This window comes from Crocodylus siamensis, chromosome 5 (assembly GCF_052110815.1).
Source record: "Crocodylus siamensis isolate JL-2025a chromosome 5, ASM5211081v1, whole genome shotgun sequence".
NCBI lineage: Eukaryota > Metazoa > Chordata > Crocodylia > Crocodylidae > Crocodylus > Crocodylus siamensis.
The window spans coordinates 136596152-136614843 of record NC_143399.1 but is presented as its reverse complement, the minus strand read 5'-3'; the positions used below and the strand labels follow the sequence as shown (position 1 = coordinate 136614843).

Here is an 18692-nt window from a genome sequence, read left to right as displayed (position 1 = left end):
TCCCATTGAAAATTACAGACAAAAATCTTCTTAAAAAAAAGAAGCAGCATTTATCATGTGACTAAAGGTACAGAAAAAGCATAGTAAAGGGTAAAAATAATTAGTGTACATGCATATGTTCTCCCTTACCTAAACATTAACCTTGACTTACAAGTTTTCATGATTTCTGTTCATCCTCCTTACCTCCAACTCTGGATTAGAGTGCTTTGCAACTGCCTGCTCTTAAGTGTCTTCCATGCTTGATGTTGGCATTAGTCAGCCACCCACGTTTCCGTGCCCCCCGGAGTAACATTTTTTTAAATTGTAGCATTCTTTTGGCTGGCGCTTGGGTGCACATGTGGGAAAACCAACTTTACTAGTCTAGTTGGGGCATTCCTAATAAATAGGTTCCTCCATTGTTTATTCAAGGAGTATTGTTGTTCTCTTGGCCTCCTACTTATCTTTGCTGTTTTTTCATTTCTTAACTCTTTGCAGTATTGCAGGATAATGTTAAACAGGTAAACTTCAGTGCATATGATATTAAAAAGTATACTTAATGATGATAGGTGGTACAGAAGAAGAATATTTCTTTCTTTGCTTTTTCACAGTCTGGATTACATGCATCTTCCTTCAGAATTTATTTGACAGTTACTGCACTGCCAAAATGTATTAAAAAAATAAATATCTTTTGTACAATGATAGAATACACCTAATACATTCCGAATTTCTTCCAAAGGGATCAATCTGGTCAGTCTCCTAGAAAGATTTTTCTCATGCTTGCTTATTTATCTTATGGTAAACTTAGTATTAAGCAGTTCCAAAGTTTTGGCCATCTGTAAGATAAAGCCCTTAAGGCTAGGGACAGAAGTTGCACATAAACTGGTTTAAGTGATCAGAAACTGGTTTAAACTTGTAACAGAACAGAATTTCAGTGGACATAAACCAGTTTCAAAATGGCCAAAACCAGTTTGAGATAAACCTGGATGAATGTAGCATCAGACTTAACTGATTGAGGTCAAACCGGTTTATGGAACTTCTGTCCTAGACCCCTTCCTGGTTTAAGTTAAATCAGAGTCCCCCGACATCTCAGCATGCTCTGCAGCCCTGGGCTGGGCTGTGCTGTCTACTCCAGCAGATCAGGGCTGGCCACGCTCCTCTGCTTTTTAGAGAGAGCAGGGGTGGGCAGACGCCACCCCCCCAAGGTGAAGTGGGCAGGGAAGGGGTTTATTCTCCCCTCTCTCCCCTGTCCCACCAGCACAGACCTCATCTGGGGTCTGTCAGGCAGGGGTGCAGCAGCCCTGTCAGGCATTTCGCCCCACTTGAGAAGCAGGGGTGTGTGGCCAGCCCTGGCAGCAGCCTCAAACTAATGGGGGACAGAGGAGTGTTTAATCCCCGCCCCCCCCTTCCCTGTCCCACTGGCATTCCAGGATCTGCCTGGCTAGGGTGGAGTAGTCCATGTCAGGGCCTCCCCCTCACTGAGGCAGGGGTGGGGGCATGGCCAGACACTGGCCAGCATGCCCCCCTGAGGTGAAGGGGGCAGTAAGGAGGTTTATTCTTCCATCCATCCACTCTCCTCCTGGGGGGGCTGCACCTCTGCCGTTGGCCCCTGGCCAAATGGACCCCAGCTGGGATTCTCTGTGGGTAGAGGGGGAGGGAGGGAGGAATAACCCCCTTCCCTGCCCCCTTCAGCTCAGGGGCATGCCAGCCAGCGTCTGGCCATGCCCCTGCCCCAGCTGCTGGACTGGTGAGGGGGGGGGTACCCTGATGGGACAGCAGCCCCTATTATGGTGTCCTGGGGAGTGCAAGCCTCTTCTGGGGTGGGGTGGAAGCAGGGTGTGCAGAGCTGCTGCAGCCTGCGTGGGACAAATGGCAGTGGTGCTAGGGGGGCTTGGGGGATTAAGGCAACCCCAAAATTCAGCTGAGCCCCTGTAGCCATCCCTTCAAGCTCTGCTGCTGCTGTATGCCCTGTGCAGGCTGCAGCAGCTCTGCCCACTCTGCCCCTGCCTCCAAAGCAGTCCCCCCACCAGTCCAGGGGCAGAGGTGTGATCAGACACCAGTTTGGCATGGTCCCCTGAGGTGAAGGGGGCAGGGATGGGGTTTATTTCCCCCCTCCCTCTTTTCTTCCCTTGGGGAACCCTAGTTGGGGTCTGCCTGGCAGGGTACAAGTGGCGGAGGTGGCAGCCAGGGACTGGCAGACCCTGGCTGTAGTCCTCTGAGGGGAAAAGGGGTAGAGGGGGGAATAAAATCCCTCCCTTCCCCCTTTGCCTCAGGGGGCCATTCCGGCTGGTATCTAGCCATGTACCCACCCCTGCTGCAGGAGCAGTGGCAGGGGAGTGACCCTGAACAGGGGCTTCTGTATCCTGGCCAGGCAGACCCTGACTCGGGGCTGTCCTGGCGGGACAGGGCACGAGGAATTAAACCCGCCTCTGTCCCCTTTTTGTTTGAGGCAGCTGCTGGGGCTTGCCATGCCCCCTGCTGCTCCAGTGATGAGGTGGGGTGGAATGCTTGACGGGCTGCTCTGCTCTAGCCAGGCAAACCCTGCTGGCTAGAGTCCTCTGGTGGGAGAGGAGAGAGAGTGGGGAACAAATCCCCTTTTCTGCCTGCTTTGCCTCGGGCCCATGCCAGGGCAGTTTCTGGCCAGGCCCCTGCTACTGCAGCAGCAAGGCGAGGGGACCCTGATATGGGCTGCTCTGCCTTGGCCAGGAAGGCCCCAGCTGTGGTCTGTGCTGGTGGGACAGGGGAGGGAAGGGGGAATTAAAACCCTCTCTGTCTCCCCTTTCACCTGAGGCCGCTGCCAGGGCTGGCCATGTGCTCTGCTGCATGAGTGGCAGGAGGGGAGCGTGGGAAATGCCTGGCAGGGGCTGCTTTCCCCTTCCCCCTCCCCTTCCAGGCACACCCCAACTGGGGACCATGCAGGCCAGTATGGAGGTTTAAACCCCTCCTCAATCATACTCAGTCTTCCAGGGCCTAAGCCTGCCTCCCCAGCTCAATTTTCCTGCAGCCAAGGGCTTGCTCTAGCACCCCCTGGCTTCTGACCTGAACCACCAGAGGCATGTGCTTGCATTTCTGGAATAAAAAGTGAATGTCTATTCACTTGCTTGCCAGTTCAATCTCTGCAGGTTAGATTAACCTGCAGAGATTGAATTGATACAGGCTCAAGCTTTTTGTCTGTATGTAGCATAGAAGTGCACCCTGCCTTTTGTTTCAAGACTCAGATTCTGTTGTTTTCAGCAAAACATCTTTTCTTCCCATTAGGGATTCATTTTACAGCATTTAAAGCACCATGTGCACATTTATTATTACATTATATAGGTACCTGACCCTTCACTTATACTCCAGGTGTATGTAATTCATAGTGTATTTATTTTTGTGGGTTTAAATAAATACACAGAAAAATGTGCTGGGCTTTGGGGATCCTTGCCATAATCTAAACGTATAAGTACAATACAAAAAATCATAACAAAACTTAAAATAACAAGTATTCCCTACATATCCCTAAACATCAAGAACATTACAAGCCATATAAAAATCTCCCCTTTCCCTCTGTTCCCTAAAGAAATTCTTCCAACTACCTAAGCCCTCACAAACTCTAAAAATATTGGAGTTGAGTCATCTTTTGATAAGGAAAATTCATTTTATGTCTCATAATTAAAACTACTCCTGAGTCTGTTATTTAGAAAACAAACATTTTCACTTCTGATTTCCTTAAGCCTTCAGATGATTCATATATGACCAGTCTTTTTATTTGAAAGTGAAGTTCTATTTTGAAAAGTAAGGATTTGCAAATATCACCCTTGTGATCTTAATTGTTGCTTAAATAGGAACTGTGAGGTTGAAGATACTGAAAATTTGCATTGATAAAATAGTTTAACCCCCCCTCCCCCAAAACAAACAAAAAACCCTCAAAACCAAAAAACTTCCTCCACCAGCTGCCAGGGACTCATGAGAGGTTAAGCAGTATCAGAATCCTAAAGCCTGAATCACTTAAAGTACTAATATGCAATGACAGATATGGTTTGTACTTTTAGTATTGTTAGGGTAGGGAGAGAAAGCATGGACTTTGGAGCAGCTTCAGAAGAGGATGGTCAGCTGTTCCTCGGGGTTCAGCAGTTGTTACACTGTTGTTAATGAACCTATAACCCTATATATGTAGTATATATAACACTGGCTATAAAACATCAGTATTGCTTTTCCAACTTTAGCCCTGTTTCATTCATTTGGGGTGAGTTAGCTTCTTTGGGCTGTATTTGACTGTGGACTGAGTGTCCTGGGTTTTGACTTGGATCAAAACAGCTGTTTACACACACAGCCCTTTCAAGTTGCTTTGCTGCTCTTCTGCCAGTACATGATGCTGAAGAGGGCACAACCTGACAGACTTGTCCCTGGAATGAACCACAATTAAGGTAAATGAGCCTTGATCAGCTTACAGACGTACAGAGCATTGTCCCGAGGAAAAAGTGTTAGCACATTTTATCCAACGTGTTTTACAGTTACTTGATGTGGAAAATGGATGTGAACATTGTAGAATTCAAGGACAAAAGGCTTTGTCTCAGGAGATATACTGTGTCTGTTTATAGCTTTGTATTTCTATAGGATCATGCGCCCATGAAGGTTGCACCATAACAGCTACTGTGTACTCCTGAGCATCATATTGCGACCTCTTCTGAAGCCACTCCAAGTGTACATTTGACTAGGTCCTTTCTAGTCATAGGGCCTGATCCAAAGTCCATGGGAATCCATAGGAGGTCTGTTCATGGACTTTCGTGGGGTATAAATCGGATTCAATGTTGTTTGGTTCAATTTGCTTTACTTCCCACATCAAGTATTTTTCCATTTGATTTCAATGGGAGTAGAATCAGAACCCCAGTATTTAATAACATTTTCCTACTATATATGATTATAAAATTGTTCTTCTACAAAGACAAATGTTTTAGATGCAAATACCCTTTTTCTAAACAATACTGATGTTTTCTAGCCATTGGTTTTTTTAGTGTTACAGATGAGATTAATTGTGAGGATAAGTTAACCATTGAGGCAGTAACAGCACAGTTCATACTTTTTCCCCTTGGACATTGTTTAAATATTTCCCTCTCAACTGGGGAGTTGTTTCTTGTTTACTTTTGCAGTGGCATAAATTGTATCTAATGTATTTGGTTTGTACTGCTTTTCGGTTAATCATTATCTTAATATTTCAGAGAATCACAGATTGGAATCCTCTCATCAGAATCATTTAATTCTGAAAGTCCTTGCGGTAAGTATATTTAATGTAAGCAGTTTTCATTTTCTAATAAAGACAGAGTATGTTGTGTCTTTTGAAGTTCCTTTCCTCAGTGGCTAACTGATATTGAGAAACTGTGTCAGGTAGAAATTCTTACTTTCAGGATTCCAGATGTATTGTTTGTTTTCATTTTTCTTCAAGGGATACTTTCTTAACTGGAAGCTGTCATGATTTTTAAAAGATTACATTTTCAATTTACTTACCAGAAACTTTTGTCTTCACTTTCACTTGTCTATTAATATTCCCAGATATAGTACTTGGTTCTTAGATCCAAATTGTACAATTGGTTGAACATACATTACCATATTCACATGAACAAACACAGAACAGTTATGCATGTGTATAAGTGTTTGCAGGTTCAGGCTGTTGTAGCATGTGCTGAACTGTTTACTGTGCAACTGACAGTAAGTTGCATATAGATGTTTGCGTGCTTTTTTACGTATATCTCCTAGTACAGCATGAATTAGAAGGAAATAACACTACATAATTAGAATCATAAATATAAGATCTTTAGTATAGGACTGTGGTCAATTTTGGCTAATTTTTTGTAACTTACGCTACTGTATTCCTTTTGAAAATAACTTAACTCTAATACAGTATTTCCAAATGTATTCATTAATGTCTGCTTTTTGAAAAAAATTGGAAAGCATTATTTCAAAAAGCGCTCTGTCTAATACAGCTGTTACAATATTAAGCTCCAGATCCAAGACTACACCTTAGCTGTCAGCCATAGCTTTGCTGTCTTTCAAACATTTTTCTAAAAGTTTCCTTTAAATTGGCACATTCCATACCTGATTTCAGCCCAGAAGGATTTGCGTATCAAAATCAGAAATAAATCCATTTAGCCATATTGTTTTTATATATTAATTTAAAATAGAGTCCTTTTTGTTTTCAGAGACAATTGAGTATCTGTCTTCTGAAAAGCATGCCTGGTTAATATGTTCAAGTTGGACACCCAAAAATTGAGGTATCCCAAATCTTATTTTGAAAATATAATTTTTAAACTCCTTTTATTACTAAACAGCTTTTCTGTTCCTGCTGCTTATTCTTCTTGAGGTCATCATCCTCCACTTTGTTGTAATCCCATCTTCAAGTGAATGCCATTGCAGCTTATTATAATTTTATAATCATCAGGAACAGAAAAATGTGTAAACAAGTTCAATTTTATACCTCCAGTGATTAAAAAAGGAGAACCATATTGCAAACAAACATTTCCTTAATGAAATGTTTTTCCATGAGTCACCAACTAATATTTAAAATTGTTTAAAATAAATGGATTTTTCACTTTCCTAACTGAATTATAAATGTTAATTATAGGCTTATGTTGTATGCATTAGAGGGGTTTTTATTCATTTATTTATTTTTAGTAACTGGATTTTGCTAATTTATAGGAGTTCTTTCTGTATGTTTCTAGTAAGTCACTCCCAAAGTACAGTACTTTTTTTTTATTGAGCTTGCTCTTGTAATGGTACTTTATGCAGCAGTAGAGGGTAGGTGCTCTTGGTGCGACACGGGCAATAGAACATTGGATTCTGTTTGCAGAACGTCTCCTGTTATCTTGTTAGAAAATAAAAATCACTGGAAATTAAAACATGGGAGACCTCAGAAAACATGTGCTGATTTGTAAATGAAAGAGATGCTTTCCAAAACCATTGACTGCCTAATTGTTCATAACCAGATTTACATAGATAAATTTTGTTTCTGTGCATGATTACATAATATTTTATGGCACATTATTTGCAAAATAAGCTAAATAGTGAATATTATTTCCCTGTATGGGTTTATGGAGCCTTCAGACAAGTTTATTCTCCTAACTTGCAGAATTCGCAGATGACAAAGGTAATGATAGATTTGTATTAACAAATGCAGAGGAGGGATTGAAGCTGAGGTGGAATGAATAGAACTGCCACTTTTCCAAAACCTTGCCGCATTGATCATTGATAGTGAATAGGCTTATGATCAGCTGGGCAGTCTGCTGAGAGTTGTATTTAGGTGTGATGTTTATTTGTGATACCTAGATACAACTCTTAGTGGATTGTCCAGGTAGTCATGAACCAAAAAATTAATCCTACTTGCCATCAATGAGCAATGCTAGCAAGGTTTCAGGAAAAGGGGGAATTCTATTCCTATAGAACATGCACATATTATTTTTGTGTGTAACATATTGCCAATCACATAAATATAAAGATATGTGTATATAATGTGTAAGATATGAATATCTGTTTGTAAAAAATATGCAGAACATTTATCATACTTACCAAAGTGCACACAATCCATGTATTTAGGTGAAGACTTCTTTCATTTCAGTGGGTTGCTAAATACATATATTGATCACACTTTACACATGCTAGCTGTCTGGTTACAGTGATCTATCCCATTTTAAATATGGAGAGTATTTATCAAACTCGTAGAATGAACCTTGCATCCAAACAGCGTACATCTTGTATCCATATGTCCATCCTGCAGTAAATAATCCAGCAGAATCACATTTATAAATTATTTCCAACATTGAGACATACATTTTATTTAAACTAAGGGGTTTTTTTAAAAGACCAAAATTTGTCCTGCTTCAAATATCTTTCCAAGATCTATTTTTGAATACGTTGCCTATGGGAAATTGCCAGTGGTTTAAAGCTAGCTATATAGCTATAGGAATTTTTAATATTTATTTTATATATCCCTGTTTATATTTTATATTTGTAACATAACTATGCTCCACTTTAGGAAAGCAATAATCTTGTTCATAAGTGGTTTTTTTCAATAGCAATGCTTCCCTGAACAAGGGACAAAGCTAGCTTTATAAGTCTGATTACTCTTTCTTTTCTTTTCCCTCCAGCTCTCCTTTTGATTTTTTGTACCTTTGTGTTAAGTACACTTTTGCTGTAAAGGATGTATTTGCAGAGCTAGCTTAGGTACTTGTAGAAACATAACTGTGGAAAAAGGGACCTCATCCAAAAAATGGTAAATATTTCAGTGATTGATCTAGCTGGTTTGAAGCCAACTCATGTTTGGTTTCATGAATAGCAGTCATGCCTCTGATTGCAACATAGACACTATGGAACAAAAAATACCTGTTTTATTCTATTTGTATAGTACCAATTTTGCTTGGAACTTTGAGAAGTTAGGTGTATAACTGGCTTGGGATTTTCAAAGGTGCCTAAAATACAAACGGTCTAAGTTCATTGCCCATGGTGAGAAAAGTGCAAAAAAAAAATCACATGGATTGTTGAAAAGTAGATTAGAAAATCTAAGCTGAGTTATACAGATAAAAATATTTTTAATGCATAGTTTTCACCTGGACAACAACTGTTTAATTTAATTTGATTAACTATTAAATCAGGTGCTACCATGGATAGATCCAGGAGGTGAATTGAGGAGGAGAGTGGCCAAGTACCCCTTCTGCTGTATGGTGCGCACACAGCGAGTTCTCTGCTTGTCTTCAGCTTGTCAATGTAGCTGCTGACCAGAGCTGCCGCATCGGTACAGCCCTGAAACCTGGGGGAAGTGGAAAGGGGTGAGCAGTGGCAACATTCACCCCTTGGGTTCCAGAATCATGCAGAAAAGCCAGTGAGCTCGGAGAACTCACTGAACAGGTACCATACAGCCAAAGGGGTGGTGCAGTGGCATCCCTTCTGGATCTACCCTGGGATGCTACATACTGATCATATAATCCATTTGTTCTTATACAGTGAACTTCCTGTGTAATAATATTATTTATTTATTTATTTGCAGTTCAACTTCTTAAACTGCTTTGCCTCCCTCTTCTACATTGCTTTTGTCCTTTTTGATATGAAACTTCTGCGACAGGTGAGTTCTGGGAATAGTAAGATATCTAAGTAGTACAAAGTTTTTTGAAGCAGAAATATTGTAAGCTAAATATACAGCACATCCTTATCCTCATGTTAATGTTATCATACCAATCCTGTTATGTCCATATTTTAGTGCCTCTAATATATTTGCAAAATCACAGAAGTATGAGCAAAGCATGAATAAAATGTATGGATGTTTTCAAACAAGTTGACTTGTAAATGAAAAAGGTAAAAGATTGCATTTTTCTGATTTTTTAGATTAGAAAGTCAAGTTTTCTTTGCTTTCTTCCTGAGAGTTTCTGTTGATTTAAAGAACAGCAGGATTATGTCTATCACAAGAATTCAACAAGGAGTGAAAGAGGGGAATCATTTTTAGTTGTATTTTAAAAATTACTTTTTACTTTTGTTTAACTCAAATGTATGGGAAAGTAATAGGAAGGAAACATCCTTCTTTAAAGCAACTCAATGGTCTTCTCTTCGTTAATGTTGAAAATTTCACTTCTAGTTCTCTGGCCTTCTGAGGAGACCTCTGGCAGACTTGATTTTAATGTAAAGCTAAATGATAAAAAGGGAAACAAAGCATCAAACAAAAGCAGCCATTTTTCAGTGGTTTTCCTATATATCAAAAATCATAAAACTTATTTTGATGTTTGAAATTAAAAATGAAATGTTATCTTATGTATTACATTGCTTTAGATTGTCTATGATTTGGGGGTGTGGTTTTAGTTTGTGATCTACAAAGTTTCCTTTATTTCCCTCTTTATTTTTCACAAACTCTTTTTGTGTATGAAAAGGGATTAATTTGGCTTGCTTTTGAGACTGTGAAACACTGTCTAGTCTGGTTTCTGTGGGCATTTTGCCACCTGCTGTGGGACACAACACCAGACGCATTAAGTAGGGAGCAGTGCTAATTAAAAGTGTCCGTGCATCATGTGAATCAACATCCCTGCGTGTCCCCTCACTGAAAAAATGGTGGTGGAATGCTTTGAAATAAATTTCCTTGTATGTGTTTTATTTCAAAGTGCCCCTGCTGCCATTTTTTCAGCATGGAGATGTGCTGGGATGCTGATACACATGACACAGAAGGCTGCTGGAGCATGTCAGTTTCTGAGCTCCAGCAGACACAGCTAATCGAGTCTGCTCCGCCACACTGAATTTCCAGTGCATTGGAGTAGGCTCTGTGCTCTTGTATAGGAGCCCTTAGTTACTAGTCTTGGTGCATATTAGCAACGGACTTCTCTCACGTTGGAGTAAGCCTAAAATCTCTAAAATCTCCACAGCACTTAGACACAGATCCCTAAGAAGTCTTTAGGCATCTAATTTTAATTAGTTTCTACTAACCCATAGCAGAAACTGAAAATTGGATCCATCTGTTGTACTGTGATATTGCAAGACCACTAGCCTGGCTTGAGACTTGATTGTCTCATAATAGCCATTGACAGTGTTATCTCAGTGCACAAGTTATTTAATGATTATAAGTACATGACCTTTTTGTTAAATAAATATTGTTTTATTTCATTTTCTTTAGAGCTTGGCCACTCTGCTAATAACATCACAGATCCTCAATCAATTTGCAGAAGCCCTATTTCCTTACTGGCTCCAAAAGAGACATAATAAGAAGGTAAAGAAAAGGATGTGCGCCTTAAAAATGGATTCTGACCTCTCATTACTTGAGCAAATCAATATGGAAAAAGAAATGGGAACCTATTTGGTAAGTTGAATATATGTTGTCAGTGTCCTAGTCTTGAAATGCACAGCTTCTGAAAAGTAGCTGTAAGTTACTTTTAGGCAACTCATGTGGCAGTTTGCAAAGGCCAAGAGTTATTTTAAAGGGTGTGGTGAAAAACTGTATGTTTTATACATTAGTCATGATATGCCATGTACAAACAAAGAACAGAACACTATGTAGAAAGCCAGTATTCTAAAAACAGTAGCTTCAGTATCTTCTTTTTCATCATAGGGTAAGATGGAATTTTGTTTCCTCAGAAATAATCTTCTGTCAGAATCCCTGTGTAGGCTGCCACCTCCTACCTATCCATCTAATGCCTGTAGTATATTTCTTTAAAATGAGGGGTTTTTGGTGTCCCTTTTTCTTTGGTATGGGACCTGCGCTCCATCCATTCCTCACCTGGATGTTTAGGGTACACGCCTGGTTGTACAGCTAGGAGTCTGTATTTACCAGGCTTAATAGATCTGTCACATTCAAAAGCTTCTATTCAGGCACATTAGTGTGGACATTGATTAGATGCAGTGACACAGAAGCAGTTTCTGTAAAACGGTATAATTTATTTTGCCAAATGGTCTATACCACTCCAGAAATGGCACATGAGACCTATGTGCATGCTAGCTTGCATATTTTAGATGTCCTTCTTAAGAACCAAAGTAGATTCAACTTATCCTTAGTATACATGAAGCGGTTTGTGATATTTACAAAAAAAATTATACAGGTATTTCCCGGTTCTGAACAACTTTTTAATTAACTTAAGGTAAGTTACATTACCGTTCTGTGTTAATTTTATGTCATGTAGGTACTAAAAAAAATCATGTTTTAAAATAACTGTGATGAAAATATACTTTCTTCAGTTCTTAAATGGCTTTGTCACAACATATTTCATATCTTCTAGTAATAAATGTTGTAAATCCTATCACTTTGTAATCCTTATTGTTGAAATGAAAGGGCACGTGCTGAAGTTGTATTTGGTCTCATTGTTTAATATTTTTTTAATTGCATACTTATTTCTGTTGAATGCTTACTATATGTTCCAGGTTATGCTTATTAAAGATTCGCTCATTCTTGTTATAAGTAAAGTAGGAGACCCCAAAGATGCTTGTCTTACTGGGTTTCTGATTGTTGGTCTTTGCTTTTGGCAAAAGACTGCATGGGAACCCATAAAAGTTAAGTTCTGAATTGCTGAAGCACATGTACCTTAGACAGTGGCTTTGGCAGTCTCCAATTCCTAAAGTCAGTTTATTTCTAATTGCTTTTGGGAAAGGTACTTCTGAGACTTCTTGGTGCATTGGCAGCTTCTTTCTAACAACACCCCCCCTTTAAAAAAAAAAAATACAGTATTTTTGTGTCCTGAATATCCTTTGGATCAGATCTCTAATAAAAAGAAAATAAATATATGTTGGCACACTGGTTTATACTTTAGCTATCAGTTGAATAAGCTAGTCTTCTTTGAAGGTTTCAACCTTTGTTATGTTTATTAATCTTTTGAGCTGTTCTCACATCAACTTATTATTTGTCCTCCTTTTCTTTGCCTGCTTGCCAGGTGCTTTCTTGAAACATTAGACCACTTCTCCTTTTCTCTCTTGTCAAAATTAGCCCTTTGAATTCCTCTGATTATGAACTCAAAGGTCACTTCAGAGGAACCTAGTTTCTTGTGCAATGAATAGCGGGGTCAGAGGTGTTCAAGTATCTTGGAGAGGGTTTTTTTTCTGTTTGCTGTCTATTTTGTATCTCTTCTTGCATTCTGAAGTAATTTTAATTTATTGCCCGTCTGTTACTCCAGGCTCTTTACAAAATTTAAAGCCCCAGATGCTCAAATAATATTGTGAGGGGGCCAGGACCCTGAGGGGCCCGGCCCGAGCGGGGAATCCCGGAGTTCCGCCCCGCTTCCGGGTCCGGGCCCGGAAGCCGGGCGGGGAACTTAAGGTTTCCCGGAACTGGAACCGCGCCGACGCGGGACCGGCGCGGGGAGATAAAAAGGAACCGCCTACCCTGAGCAGGGGAGGACGGAGGCTCCGGCGGGAGCCTGCCCCGGGAGCCGCGGAGCTGGGAGCTACGAGGACTGGAGCCGCGGAGCCGGGAGCGGCGAGACCGGGAGCTGCAGAGCCGGGAGCGGCGGAGGCAGGTACAGCCGCGCCGCGTGCCACGCGGCGGGAGCCGGCAGCGGCGGGGCCAAGTGCCGGGGAGCCGGCGGCGGCGAAGCCAGGAGCCGGAGGTCCAGAGGCAGCTGGGCCGGGTGCGGCAAAGTCGGGAGCCGGGCGGCAAGGACCGGCGGCAGTGAGGCCGACCGCCGCGAAGCCAGGAGCGGCGCAGCACCAGCCGGCAAGGCCGGAGGCGGCGGAGCCGGGGGCGCAGTGGGCCCCGAACGGACGGAGGTACAAAAGGGACCGGTGGCCATTGCACCGGAGGAAGCCGGGAAGGGAGGCTGGGTCGGAGGGACCCTCCTCCGGCGGCTGCGGGCCGCTTGGCCGCGGGGAAGACCCGCGGGCAGGGGGGACAGAGTTGTAGTTCCCCCGGGTCGAGAGAGTGAGACCCTGAGTTAGAGACGCCTCAGGACGAGTGGAGCGATCAGCACCCGGGAGACTAGGTGCTGATAGGACTCCTGGGGAGGGCCCAGTGGTGTGGGGTAAACCCCCCCCCCCAACTGCGGAGCCAAGACGAAGACAAGGGAGCCCCAACAGAGGCTCCCCACCCGGCGGACCGGGCGAGGGTGTAGGGGAGGAGGAGCCCTCAGGACCCCTGGACCTTGGAGGTACTGTACCCCACGTGGACCGCCAGCTTCCCGGCAAGGGTGAACCCCATATTTCCATCAAGTCGTGGCAGGCGAGAGCGGCGAAGCAGGACGGTCCAACGCGTACCCCTCGTCTCCAGGGGACATCCGGGGATCGGGGTCCCACGGTAAGTGGCACACCCCCATCCCCTTACAATATATTTAGTATAAAGTACTTGGCAGCCTTCCGCAATAATGTAATTAACCCATAAGTAATCATGACTTTCCCCTAACCATCAACATATGTCCCCCTTGATACAGTAGAGCGAGGGGAAAAAAGAATGGACTTTCTAACTTATCTGTAATGGTCAAAAAGTCTGGCAGAACAGCAGGAGAAGTGAATTCCAGATTGGAGAGCATGTTAACCAGCAATTCTGCCAACTTGTCAGCAGCCCTGAGCTGTTCTAACTAAGTGGATTTCATCTGGCATGCATTCACTCCTTTTTGTTACTGCTGAATTAAATAGCGAGAGAAGTGTCACAGAAACCAGTCCTAACCTTTTAAGTTCTAGAAGGCTCGTTGGCAGCCACTGGCAATCTTGAAACACTGCTTTTGACATAATGAAAGCATAGATAATAGTTACAAGGTCCACATCATAATGAAATGATCCCACGAATAGATGAAAAATAATGCTCTTTATAACAGATGGTCTTGTTGGTAGCCTCTACAGACCACATTTAGATTATAGGCCCCAAGTGCACAATTCATTGTTCAGCTGGGAGAAATCTAGGTTCTAACAAGAATTCCTAAATTGGAAGCCTGTATTAGAAATGCCAACTGCAGCTCATCAAACATAATCCTTACCAGTTATTTTGGTTGCTTTTCTCAATGTTACTTGCAGTGAGTCAGTCCTGTTTGGTGTGCTCACCTGCTCCATGGTTCCATGGCAAATTTGGCCTAGCTGGAGAGGCTGGTCAGGAACAGCCTTGTGCTGCTGGCTGGAGGGACGGGGACAGGGGAGTGGCACAAAATGACAAATCTGTGCTACCTGGCCAGAGGCAGAGAAAAAGAAAGCTGGCTGGCTGGAGGAATAAGGAAAAGTCAAAACCCTGTACTGCCTGACTGGGTGGACTGGAGGTGGAGGAAAGCCTCATGCTGGCTGGCTACAGGGGTAGAGAAGAAGAGGAGGAAGGTGGGAACAGCCTCGTGCCTGTGCCCTCTGGTTGGAGGGATGGGGGAGGAAGAGGGAACAGCTCTGTGCTGCCTGACTAGAGGAGTTGGGAGCAGGTTGCCTCCCTGGGACATATAAGACCGACTATGTTTCTTCCCTCCCTGTTCTCCAGCACTTAGTACCCTCCCACATGCACCTTAGGGAGGTTTGGCCCAGCTCACAACATTTGTGATTTATGCCTTTGCCTGGGACTAGCTCAGCTTGGCAGTCCCAGAGCAGGACTTGTATGCCCACAGCATGCTCCAAATCGGGAGAGGCTAGAGTGAGACTGGGAAATTCATTGCCTCTGGCCAAGGCTTCCATGCTGGGTTCCCACAGAAATATAGCAGGGCACTCCTCATACAGCCCTGTGTGCCCCATTGCTGCCTCTGTCCCAGGTGTCCACAGTTACACCCAAACAGTGGGTTTCAGCATCAGTCCTGCTGTATCCCATTATGACACTAGGATTTCAAGGGGTGCACTCTCCCAAATCCAGTGCTTAGGGACACTCCATTCTGCTGCCACATGGAGTCACTTGGACCCTGAGGGTGGTGCCCAGCTGGGCTCTGAGAGTACAACTGAAGCCATCTGCATTGAGAGACCCAGTGAGAGGGAGAAGACTGCTCCAAGGGATCCCAGAAACATCTCATGGGCAGCCTGTGACATACAAGATTGTGTCATTGCTCCAACTTGGTTATCTATCTTTATCTCCACCAGAACGCACCTCGTCAACAGAAAGCTCCCACCTTGAGCTGAAATTGTGTATAGGATGGATGGAATATTCTCCAACTGCAACAGATTCAAGTCCAAAACAAAGACCACGACATAATGGAGCGCCAGTATGTGGATGACAATGCTGTCATTGCTCAAGCTGAAACAGACCTCCAAACCCTTCTTAATGTATTCTCTGAAGTCTACGAGAGTATTGGTCTAACTCTAAACATCAGGAAAACTCAAGTCCTTTCCCAACCTGCTCCAAATGAAGAAACAACCCCCTCCTCTATTCAAACCAATGGAGAATTGCTGGAGAACATGGATCGCTTCGTCTATCTTGGAAGCCATCTTTCATCAAAGGCAGACATTGATGCGGAAATACAACACTGCTTGAAATGTGCGAGCACAGCCTTTGGACAGCTGAATAAGAGACTCTTCTTAAATCATGACTTCCTTGCTGAAATGAAGCTCTTGGTTTATCAAGCTGTTGTCATTCCAACTCTGCTGTATGGCTGGGAAACTTGGACCACGTACAGAATACATATCAAGAGCTTGGCAAAGTACCACCAGTGGTGCCTTCACAAGATCCTTTGGATTAGCTGGGAGGATAGATGCAAAAACATCAGCATTTTGGCTGAAGCAAATTCCAGCAGCATTGAGGCCATGATCATCCAAAACCAACTTTGCTGGACAGGTCATGTTGTTCACATGCCTGACTCCCGCCTTTCAAACAGAATAGTTTCCTCACAGCTGAAAGAAGGTCAGCGAAGTAGCGGAGGGCAAAGAAAGCACTTCAAAGATGCCTTGAAGGCAAACATGAAGAGGTGTAACATCAACATCAACAGTTGGGGGGACCCTTGCTCAGGGTTGACCACAATGGAGGAAGGCTCTTTGGGAGGGACCTCAACACTTTGAAACAGCTTGTCCACAGGCAGAAGAGGAATAGAAGAGCAGGTGAAAAGAACATCCAACACAGTGCCCATCCCTCCTAGAAACACCTGTCCTCACCGTAACGAGGTATGTGGATCTAGAATTGGGTTATGGAGCCACTTGCAGACTCCTTGGAAGACTATCTTACTCATTCGTGAACGATTGCCCATCATCATCATAGTTACCCAAGGATGCAAGTCTCTATGTCAGTGTCACTAGCTTAAAGGTGCCACCTCACAGGGCCCTCTGGTTACCTGAGTGCTGCTCCATCCCCAGGCATGGAAGCACCAGCTAATACAAAGCACAAGTGCTGAAGGCCACACCCTGTCAGAAGGGTAGGGCCCTGCTTATTCTGTTCCATGAGAAGTGTAAGCCCCAAAACTGTCCCTAGGTACATGGCAAACCCATGACTGTGAAGGTGTCTTCACTAAGGCTGCCACCTGTTACAGGTCTGGTTGTAAAACAGCAGTGCTATTGCAGTTAATAAGGGGCATGGAACCCTCTAGTCCTGAGGCCACCAACCTTACCAACAACACTGTGCATGACTAGTGTGCAGCAGTGTTTTTTCATACCTCTTTAAAGTGTTTACAAGATAAGATTTTATTTTATTTTTCTTTTTTAATTCTCAGCCCAAAAGATGCAAAGCAATCAAATGGGGGTGGCCAACCCACAGCACATAGGCTACAGACAGCTACCTTATATGACATGCAAGCCCTGCGCGCTCAGTAAAGGGGGCGCCGTAATAGAGGTAGGGAGCCTCAAGCTTCTGGCGACATGGAGTAGAGAGAGGACAGAATGCTTCTATGAGAGGTATCACTGCCAAGAGACAGGTTAAGACTTCACTGGCTTCATATAGCGGCTGCCAAATGACGGGCTTTGGTTTCTTGTCATATAAAATTTGCTGGGCTGGTCAAGAGTTAACCTTCCTTTTAGTGCTTCTCTCAGCATTGTCCTGCTGCTGCTCTGATCTGTAAGAGATTTGAGGGTCCCCCCCCGCCTCCATTTTGGCAACCTCAGAGTGTAAGCTGTATCCTTACCTTTGCGGGGGCAGGAATCAGTGGTACTTTGGGAGAAGAGGGGCTTTCACATAGGTCTTACTGGATTTGCAGCTCTTTGGGAACTGTGTTTGAAAGAGTGACTTAAACTTTTAAAAACAAATTTAATCTTAAGAGCAGGTGCAACAAAGTTTTAAGAAAAGAAAGGCCTTAAACAATAAACAGCATATACTTGCCTCTCATCAAAAGGCTAAAATAGGCCTGTTTTGTCATGGCCTTCTGAGTTTCTGAGTCTGATGTCAATCAACAGTTTCTGCTTTAAACATGCTTGTTTTAAAACCAGTCAAAGTTTTTGAGCCTGTTTATACTGGTTCAACCAGCTCAACAGGGTGTTGGAGGTGCTTTTCAAATACATTGTGTATGTTCTCTCTTATCTCTTTTAAATGTTTAATAGGAGCAATGAATATCACTATCCCTCTCTTGGGTGCGTGTCCTGACAGATTACTAGCAAATTGACTCGGGCCAGGTTTATGCTACAGTCTAGATAAAGCATTCCTAAATGATTACAAACAACTTCAGACCTATTGCTTGATAACTTAGTTGCCTGTAACATTTAAAAAAGCTATATAAAAGAATTAAATGTATTGCCATTTTCTGGGGCATGTTTGTTTTTGTCATTTTGCCACTTTGGGGTATCGGTTGCCTCTTTTTAATTGTATAAGTTGCCTTTAAGCTTTTCTAGTTTCTGTGCTAAGGGAGTTCATCAAACAAAACGCTCATCCTTGGAGAAAAATCAAGTTGCATATTGGAAATGTTACTTTTATATGTTTCTCAGTGATTGCTGTTCCTTCTCTCTCCTCCTATTGTTGGAAGGGCTGTGTATTTTTTGGGTGCACTTTTACTGATATTTCAATTGCCTTGATTTTTGTACCTAAAATTTCCTTTTTTTAAATGAACTGACATTAGAAGATAGGCGTAAGTGTGTAAGTAAGGGCTCAGAGTTCCTTTGAGGCCAGATTCTGGAAGCACAGAGCTAAGAAAGTTAATATACTGTAATGTGTAGGTTCTGTATAAATAAAGTAGACAGTGGTGAATTTGAAATTTGGTCAGAACACCAGATAAGATGGATTTCTTCCTGCATAAAATTCTGTAAAATGAGAAGGGGAGCAGTAAATATAGTATTTTAATCTCTTAAATTCTATTAAAAAATATTCTTGCAACACCTCTGGGAGGTAAAATGCATTACTTGCATTTTACATTGCTGAGATTCAGAAAGCTTAAATAATTTACCCAAAAGGTCCCAGCAGGTCCCAGCAGAACTGGGATCATTTAAAAAAA

The 18692-nt window shown here is 42.8% G+C and overlaps 1 protein-coding gene across 3 annotated transcripts in view; it reads left to right on the top strand.

Moving 5' to 3' along the window:
* ANO10 (anoctamin 10) overlaps positions 1 to 18692 on the top strand; it is a 237978-nt gene that overhangs the window by 28124 nt on the left and 191162 nt on the right. For all 3 annotated transcript variants that reach the window (XM_090046446.1, XM_090046444.1, XM_090046445.1), the window contains 3 exons: positions 5175 to 5230; positions 8990 to 9064; positions 10595 to 10777. In XM_090046446.1, the coding sequence (XP_089902572.1) occupies positions 5175 to 5230; positions 8990 to 9064; positions 10595 to 10777 (314 nt within the window). The remainder of the gene's footprint in view (positions 1 to 5174; positions 5231 to 8989; positions 9065 to 10594; positions 10778 to 18692) is intronic.